This window comes from Gekko japonicus, unplaced genomic scaffold (assembly GCF_001447785.1).
Source record: "Gekko japonicus isolate JY-2015 unplaced genomic scaffold, Gekko_japonicus_V1.1 scaffold1261, whole genome shotgun sequence".
Taxonomy (NCBI): Eukaryota; Metazoa; Chordata; class Lepidosauria; order Squamata; family Gekkonidae; genus Gekko; species Gekko japonicus.
The window spans coordinates 200,375-209,786 of NW_015177050.1; the positions used below are offsets into that span (position 1 = coordinate 200,375).

Genomic DNA, 9,412 nt, shown 5'->3' on the forward strand with positions numbered 1-9,412 from the left:
AAGAAAAAAGGAAGGCAGGAAGGAAGGAAGGAAGGAAGGAAGGAAGGAAGGAAGGCCCTCCTGCGGCCCAATCACTGCCCGTTTGGAAGGTCCTGGTCAGAGTCTCCGTTCTGCCTCTCTGGGACTGGATCTTCCAGGTCATACAATTCACCATCGTTGAAATTAAACTGATGTGTTTATTAAAACAGTTTCACCCTGCCTCTTGGCTCAATGCTTAAGACGATGCTTAAGAGTCTAGCTTTTGCTTTCTACTCCTGAGGACTTTTAAAAACTGATAACGTTATTGGCTGTTTGATTTGATTATCAGCTATTTGGAGCACTTTGTGGAGAGGCAGGACAGAGAAAACTCAAATGCTTTTACTCGTTTCTCATACAACATGGCCTTGAGATTGGCTCTCCGGAGGTTCTGCTTGGACGAGGTACGTCCGTAACTGAGAAGTCAACCGGCTGGAGATGGACTAAGACTCCCCCCCTATACTTCAGTGGGGAGGTGGGGCGATGCGTCTGATCCTTAAGTGGACACTCCCCAGAGAGGAAGGGACACAAACTCACCTGATGCTTCTTCATCGCTCTTCAGTAGTTTTCCTGCAGAGAGAGAACCAGGAAGTCAGAGCCGGAAGGGACACCCAGAGGCCATCCATCCGCTCACCTGCTGTCCAATGAAGCCGGCCCTTTGGGTTCTTAACCCCCCACCCCACCGTTGGCAGATGCTGCTCCAATCCCCTTTTAACTATCTCCCAAAAGCTTCCCCTAGGTATTCATGGTGTGAGGGAACGGGGATGCCTCTCATTCAGCCATTGGATGGGAACAGAGGAACACCCCCCCCCCAAGTCACAACTAGACACTCCGCACACACACCAGGAAAGAGACCTGACCCTGTGTCGAGACGCCCAGGGAGAAGGGAGGGGAGTGGACTAGCCGAGGTTCCCAGGACTGTGGCACTGGAGAGAAACTGCTTGTCAAAATGAGAGATGCATTTACACAAGAGGCCCCCCCACGGAAGTCGGTGGAGCTCAATTAATTCCCGGTGGGTCTAAGTAGTGGTTCAGAGCCAGTGCACCAAACTGGCTCTTAACCACTACAGCAAACAAGGCCAGCTGGAAGTACTTTAAAATAAGCTAACAAATAAGGACTTGCCAGTCCCTGTTCAAAAGGCCAATCATGTGGGGAGGGGTTGGGGGCACCACTGGATATGGGAGCAACGTCTGCCCCCCCCAGGGGCCCTGTGCCACCCCCACGACCCTCAGGGGGGATCCGCCACAAGGACCTCACAGACACAGACCCTGCTCAGCCAAGCATTCCCTGTTTACTTACTGCAGAAGGCAATGACCACCCCCAGGATGGAAACAACCAGAAGAATCAAGGCAACGATGCTCAGAATGAGGTCCAAGTAGGATGCTGAGGATGGAAGGGAAGGGACAAAATGCCATCGATATTCAGCCTGGCAGGAGCCCTCCAAGGCCTCAGGGTGGGACTTCCCAGCCAAAGCGTCTCGGGTTGCTGGGGGCGGCGGGAATTGCACTGAGGACACCCTGCGTGCAATGACACCCCCCCCACACACACACCCCGAGTTCCTGCCCCCCCATCCCCCCCAGCCAAAGCCCACCTGGACACTCTCCCCCCTCCCCACTCACTCAACACAGGGGGTACCAGCATCTGGTCAGGACCCCCCAAGCAAGCCCAGGGACCTCCTGGGAGACGCGGCTCTAAACTGTGACACTGCTAAGAAGAAGAAGAGATTGGATTTATACCCCGCCCGTCACTACCCAAGGGAATCTCAGAGCGGCATACAAACTCCTCTCCATTCCCCCTCCCCACAACAGACACCCTGTGAGGCAGGCAGGGCTGAGAGAGCTCTTGATAGAAACTGCTCTTTTTCAAGAACAGCTCTTATCAGAACTACGGCTTGCCCAAGGTCATCCAGCAGCTGCAAGTGGAGAAGTGGGGATTCAAACCCGGTTCTCCCAGATTAGAGTCCGCGCACTTAACCACTACACCAAACTGGCTTCTTCTTCACACAAAGAGTCACGAACAGGTGGAATTCACTGCCACCGGAAGTGGTGAGAGCTGGAAGGAAGGAAGGAAGGAAGGAAGGAAGGAAGGAAGGAAGGAAGGAAGGAAGGACCTCCTGCGGCCCAATCACTGCCCATTTGGAAGGTCCCGGTCAGAATCTCCGTTCTGCCTCTCTGGGACTAGATCCTCCAGGTTACACAATTCACCATCATTGACATTAAACTGATGTGTTTATTAAGACAGTTCCACCCTGCCCCTTGGCTCAAATGAAAAATGCTTAAGAGTCTAGCTTTTGCTTCCTACTCCTGAGGACTTTTTAAAACTGCTGGCGTTTTTTGCTGTTTGATTTGATTATCAGCTGTTTGGAGCACTTTGTGGAGAGGCAGGACAGAGAAAACTCAAATGCTTTTATTCCTGTTTCTCATGCAACGGCCTTGATATCGGCGTAACCGAGAAGCCACCCGGCTGTAGATGGACTAAGACCCCCCCCTTCCCTTTCCTAGGCCACTTCAGTGGGGAGGTGGGGCTCTGGGTCTGTCGCTTATACTTAAGTGGACGCCTCCCACTCCCCGCCCCCATTTTCTATGTGGAAGGAACACCCCGGAGAGGAAGGGACACAAACTCACTTGATTCTGCTTCGTAGCACTTCACATTCCATTTTCCTGCAGAGAGAGAAGCAGGAAGTCAAAGATGGAAGGGACACCCAGAGGTCACCCATCCGCTCACCCGCTGTCCAGTGAAGCCGGCCGCTTTGGTTCTCATGCCCCCACCCCACCCTTGGCAGATGCTGCTCCAATCCCCTTTTAACTACCTCCCAAAAACTTCCCCTAGCAACTCCTGGTGTGAGGAAATGGGGATGCCTCTCATTTAGCCATTGGACAGGAACAGAGGAACACCCCCCCCCAAGTCACAACTAGACGCCCCCCACACACACCAGGAAAGAGACCTGACCCTGTGTCGAGACACCCAGGAAGAAGGGAGGGGAGCGGACGAGCGGAGGTTCCTCGGACTGTGGCACTAAGGAGAAACTGCCTGTCGAAATGAGAGATGCATCTACGCAAGAGGCACCCCCACGGAAGTCAGAGGAGCTCAGTTAATTCCGGGTGGGTCTAAGTGCTGGGAGAAAATGCGGCCAGGAGACAAGATGAACCCCACTTGCTCTCCACCACCCTGGAATGTGAATTCTGTGGGTTGGCCATGAGAGGGCTATTTCACTCTCTTGCGTAGAGCCCCCTCCGCCTCTAGCGCATGGGGGTGGACTAGAGGAGAGGGTCCCAGGCAGGGCTCGGGGAGACCAGATTTTTAGCCCCTCCCCTCTGCCTGAGGCCTGCGACCTGCCCCACTTTCGACATGTCGGTTTGGAGATTTCAGTGCCGGTTTACTGTCCTATCTGATCTGTTGAGGACGACTTTTCTGAGAAGCCGCGGGGGGGGGGGGGGGGCCCCCCCCCCCCCCGCCTCACTGGCAGTTTTCAAGCAGCAGCTGGATGAACACTTGTCAGGGATACTTTAGGCTGATCCTGCACTGAGCAGGGGGCTGGACTAGGTGGCCTGTATGGCCCCTTCCAACTGTACGATTATAAATTCATAAAGGGCAGACCCATTATTAGCTATTACGCCCCGCCACAAGAACCTCACACACACACACACACACACACACACACACACACACACACACACACACACGGACCCTGCTCAGCCAAGGCATTCCCTGTTTACTTACTGCGGAAGGCAAAGACCCCCACCAGGATGGAAACAACCAGAAGAAACAAGCCAGTAATGATCATAATGATCACAATGAGGTCCAAGTGGGATGCTGAGGACGGAAGGGAAGGGACAAAATGTCATCGATATTCAGCCTGGCAGGAGCCCTCCAAGGCCTCAGGGTGGGAACTCCCAGCCAAAGCGTCTCGGGTCGCTGGGGGTGGCGGGAATTGCACTGAGGAGACTCTACGTGCGATGACACACAACCCACACCGAGTTCCTGCCCCTCCCATCCCTCTGCCACAGCCCACCTGGACACTCTGCCCGCCACCCATTTATCACAAGGGTACCAGCATCTGGTCAGGACCCCCCAAGCAAGCCTGCTAAGCTGGAGGGCGTCTTTTCCGGGAGTCCCTCCTTCCTTCCTTCCTGAGCAAAAGATTGCCTCCCACACTCTGCCAGCCCCCCACCAACATCCCCAAGGGGACCCCCCTCTCCCGCTCCCGCAGTCGCTCACCCGGCTCCTCCCAGGCCAAGACCAGGGGCTCCAGCAGGCTGTCATGTTCCACCTGGCACCGGTAGCGGTCCCTCTCCTTGGGGTCGACGTCGATGCTGAGCCAGGTGTTGTAAGTCCCGTCCAAGTTTGGGACGTCACCCCCCGACATGGTCTCCGGCTTCCTGTCCTCCCCGTCCTTCATCCAGGTGACCTCGATCTCCTTGGGGTAGAAGCCGCAGAGCTGGCAGAAGAGGGTCTCCTGTCCATCGTGGCCCTTCTTGCGGCCCACCCTCCATGTTGGCCGCTCTGTGGAAAGGACAATGCCATTCTGGGTTAACACGCGGCCTCTCCAGAGATGAGAGATTGGAGACTGGCCTTCAAAGTACCCCCTGCGGTCATCCAGTCCCACTCCGGAGTTAATGTACCAAAACTGTAGCATCTTCAAGAGGTGCAAAATCCCACCGAAGGGGATTCTCCAGTCTAGACTTGGAAATTAAATGGTGGTTCTGAGACCGGCTAAGTGAGCTCCTGCAAGGGTGAATATCTTTCCCACAATTCATTATTTTTTAAATAAATGATGCTTAATATTCATTTTTGTGTCATGAGCAAGAAACCCCGCCCCACAGAGCAGAGGTACCAACTCAGGCCATCTCAGGTCTACTAACCAGCCTGGACAAGATGAACCAGAAAAACAAAACAAAACCAACGTGGCCAGAGATTTCTTAGCTTTCTGCAAGATACAATGCCCTCTGCACATGCTCCAAGACACTCAGCCCTCACACTGATTTTTTTAAGTTGTTTGTCTGAACGGAAAGGGTGCTCCAGACACCTTCACCCCGAATGGGCAAGATTTTTGACATTCAAAAAAAAATAACAATCCTGGGAAACTTGTCAGGGGAGGGTAGAAGTGAAGAGAAGTCAGATCTACATAGACCGTCTAGATTTTTTTATATACAGAGAACCTCTTTCACACATACACACACATGCCCCAAATTGACCACCAAACTACAGATCAACTTGGATGTCTTCAGAGTACATCCTAGAAATCACAGCTCCAACACTCCACGCTGCTCCTGTAGCAGAAGTGCATGGATCCTCCCGTTTTTTTGCACACGGTCCTCCGAAATCTACTGCCTATTCCAAAAACACACCCATGCTCGCTGACGCTGGTGTGATCTTTGATTCTATGGTGGGTTTTGGTGGTTTGCAATGCTCCTATGACACAACCCCCTTTATACTGTCAGTTCTGTGAGGGTCTGCGTGTCAGGACCTAGTCAGAGTTGATTTTATTTTTCCTGACCAGTCCTCTACACCCAATGTATAATATTCTCTTCAGGGTTTGTATATTTCAGGCTGCCTTCTTTGAGGACTACTGCACAGTCTATGGCTCCCCAGAAAGTCCGGCACCAATACTTATAACATTCAAAAAGGCACCGTTATTTTATTGTTGCACAGAAAACACAACAGGGGGATGGGATATATTTACATGGGATGTTCAGATACTTTGTTGAAATATTTATATCACTTTGCCTTGTCTTAGGCTGTCTGTTGTTCGCCCCTTCCGTGGTTAACTTATTGGCTTTAATTGGTCTGGCCCCCCCTGAGTCTAACTGGTCCCCTAACCTGCCTTCCAGACTCCTCACTCCAGATCCCTTACCCCCCCCCCAACTCCTCAGACTCTCTTCCAACTGCCTCTTCCAACTGTCAGCTAGGTCAGTTTTCTGTCACTCAGGGAGTGCTCCAGCCAAAAGGCCCCCTCCCCTCTATGTCATGTGACTCAGCAGGGATCTATCTTAACATCCTGCTGGTCCCAGATTTTCAATTCCGTCACAGCTCCCTCTAAGCTGTGGAGTCTTGTGAGCAAAAATTCAGCTTTGTGAGCTCCTCCTGGCATAAAAGTCGTGAGCGAGCGATTGGGCTGCTGCATGAATCAGTTTGCTTTAGCGCTATCCTTCCTGAGCCAAGACAAAAATGTGTGAGCCAGAGGCTAAAAACTGTGAAGTAGCTCACACTGACTCAGCTTAGAGGGAACACTGGTTCCATGTAAAAATCATGAGGATCCATGCCTCCAATGTGCCACAGCGATGTCATGAAATGCCAGTTCCAAGTTTTTGCCCATCCAGTCCACGGACATTGCTGCGACTCACAAATGCCTTGTTACATTCAGAGGAACCAAACATACAGACCAATCAGGATCCATGTTTTCAGTACACTTCCGTGCTAAGTTTTCTATGATACAGTTTATGGATATTGACATAATGTGTGGATTTACAGCAGGTTTTGGTTGCATCTGTGTAAAAATCATGAGGACCTGCACCTTGGATCCATCATTTCTGCACCATAGTGGCACCAGAAAACTGTGGAATCTGCTCTTTGTGGTTCACTGTGTGCAAATCACTGTGAAGAGAGATTTAGTGGTGAATTTGGGGGGGATTCCATGCAAATATCCTGAGGATCCATGTTTTGGATCCAGGTGCCATGTAGTGCCAAAATAATAAGAACATAAGAGATCATATGCCGAATCAGGCCAATGGTCCATTCAGTCCAACACCCTATCACTCAGTGGCCAAAACCCATGTGCCCTCAGGAGGTCCACCAGAGGGGCCAGAACTCCAGAAGCCCTCCCGCTGTTGCCCTACGCAGCACCAAGAAGACAGAGCATCACTGCCCCAGACATAAGAACATAAGAGAAGCCATGTTGGATCAGACCAATGGTCCATTCAGTACAATGCACTATCACTCAGTGGCAAAAACCCAGGTGTCGTTAGGAGGTCCACCAGAGGGGCCAGAACTCCAGAAGCCCTCCCGCTGTTGCCCTACGCAGCACCAAGAAGACAGAGCATCACTGCCCCAGACATAAGAACATAAGAGAAGCCATGTTGGATCAGGCCAATGGCCCCTCCAGTCCAACACTCTGTGTCACACAGTGGCCAAAAATACCAGGTGCATCAGGAGGTCCACCAGCGGGGCCAGAACTCCAGAAGCCCTCCCACTCTTGCCCTCCCCCCAAGCGCCAAGAAGACAGAGCATCCCTGCCCCAGATAGAGTGTTCCATCTATACCGTATGGCTAATAACCACTGATGTACCTCTGTTTATCCAGTACCCTCTTGAAACCAGAGGGGGAGCGGAAGAGCTCAGCCATTTCCCAGCTCCAGAGAGGCCCTTTTGACACACGGGGAGGAGCCCCAGCTCTGAACTCCTCCCCAGACCCCCCCTTCCCACAAGCTGAGCCCCCCCTCATGATGGAGATGACCCCCTCTTGTTCCCCCCCCCCAGCTCACCTGTCCTCAGCAGGGTCTCGTTGCCGTAGGCCAGGTACCTCCGCAGCCACTCCACGCAGGTCCCTTCTAGGTAGTCCTTCACGCGCTGGGAAATGTCCTGCCGCATGTCCAGCTTCTGCCTGGAGATCTCGGCCTGGGGCACAGCGGCCGTCCACCTGACGGTCTCCCTGTCGAAGGCGAGGAAGTCCTCCCCATCGTAGGCGAACTGGTAATGCCCCCTGCGGAGCCGCCCGTCTGGCCCCACCTCACAGCCGTACATCCACTGCAGGGTGTGGAGCCCTGTGTGCAAGAGACACATGCGGGAGGTGAGGGGTGTGTGTGTTTGTGTGTGGGGGGTTTCCTGTCACTTGAAGGAAAGGGGGGCTTGAAGGGTGGGAGGGAGGCTGCTGGAAGGCAACCACCCTCCCACCGGGGTCTCTCCCCTCTCCACTCCCCAAAGGGGCTGCCGCTGCCCAGAAGGAGCTTTCCGTGTCCCCCCCCTCACAGAGACCTGCTCCTCACAAGAGAAACAACTGGCGAGGTGACCTTTGAGCAGGGCGGTGGGGAGGATAGGGGCAGATGTCCATTTCATTGGTTGTGGTTTCTGCACACTTGGAGATCTGCTAGGATGAGAAAGGTATTTGGGGTGGGGGGTCATTAGCCTGGAGCAGGTCTCAGAAGGAGATTCCCCTCCCCCTGTACTTGGGGTCCCTTCCACAGGATTCCCCTTGAGGGGGGTTTTCTCTCCCTTGTCCCAAAGGGATGCTTTTCTCTCCCATGGAAACATGGAGCAGACTCCTGGAGGGGCTTCAGAAATGTCCCCCCCCTCCTGGCTGCACCTCTTCAAGGGAGAAATCGCTGAAGAGTTCCCTTTATTGCAGGGGGGGGGAGTGGGGGTGGTCAAAAGATTCCTGTCCTGACAAATATTGCCATTTTCTGTCTCACAAACAAGAAAATAAAAAAGGAAACCCCCTTGGCCTTGAAGGAAATGCTCTGGTGCTCATTCCACCGGCGTAATCTACGCGGGGGCTCGGGAGCTAGCGCTGTCTCTCGGCACTGATCATGCCCGTGCAAAAAAAAAAAAGGAAATTAACGCATCGGATGGGGCTTCTCTCTGAACTCTCTTCTTGAAAACCCCCGAGCCCACCGGGAGGACGACTATAAAAATATCTCTCTGGGGGTGGGGCACAGCGAAGCAACTTGGGCAGAGGAGGAGAAGGGAAGGCGCGCGCTGCAAAAAAAGGAAAGGAAAAATCCCCCCCTGCACCCAGACAGAGCCTTGCCATCCCCCCCCCGCCCCCCACACCATTTTCAAAGTGGAAGGTTTTTTCCCCTCCGCTTTCTGATACTTCGAGTGGGTTGGGACTGGGAGGGAAGTCAGGGTGGGGGCTTGCTTCCTGCCCCACTCCCAGCAGCCCTCAGTTCAGCTTGGAGGAGCTGGAGCTTGGAGGCTGCACATGGAGTGGCTTTGCAAGGGGGGGGGTCAGCCGCTGGGGTAGTTTGCTCCCTCGTCCCCAGCCTATGCTGCAGAGACTCAGAGCCACTCCCCCCTCAGAGCCCCTGAGGGTTTCTGGGCCCCGCCCCCCCCCCCCCGGCAGCTGGGCTATGCATGCTCCAAAGTGAGTCCCGTTTGCTATGTGCACTAATTTTTACTCTTCTTGAGCACACAGCTGTTTGGCTGAGCTCAGGATGATTAAATTCTCTGGCTGCTTCCTTCCCGGGCTGCTGTAGTCACAGTTTGCTCAATTGTGGTGGGCGGGGCGGGAGTGCTACAACAAAGCCGAATCCCCCTCCTTCTCCTCTGGAGAGGGAAGGGCGGGGGAAGGAGAGAGACAGCACAGTTTCTTCTAGTTGTTGCCTTCCCCTTTAAATTTTGACTCTTGTCTCAGCTGCAGAGTTTATTTCTTTGTTGCCTGTCCTTGCCTTACTGATTTATTGC

The 9,412-nt window shown here is 53.4% G+C and overlaps 1 protein-coding gene across 3 annotated transcripts in view; it reads right to left on the reverse strand.

The window, feature by feature from the left end:
* Positions 1-9,412, reverse strand: part of LOC107124613 (class I histocompatibility antigen, F10 alpha chain-like) — a 46,176-nt gene that overhangs the window by 24,693 nt on the left and 12,071 nt on the right. For all 3 annotated transcript variants that reach the window (XM_015428105.1, XM_015428103.1, XM_015428104.1), the window contains exons 3-8: positions 7,495-7,773; positions 4,234-4,518; positions 3,736-3,828; positions 2,640-2,675; positions 1,315-1,398; positions 553-585 (exon numbers count right to left, since the gene is read on the reverse strand). In XM_015428105.1, the coding sequence (XP_015283591.1) occupies positions 553-585; positions 1,315-1,398; positions 2,640-2,675; positions 3,736-3,828; positions 4,234-4,518; positions 7,495-7,773 (810 nt within the window). The remainder of the gene's footprint in view (positions 1-552; positions 586-1,314; positions 1,399-2,639; positions 2,676-3,735; positions 3,829-4,233; positions 4,519-7,494; positions 7,774-9,412) is intronic.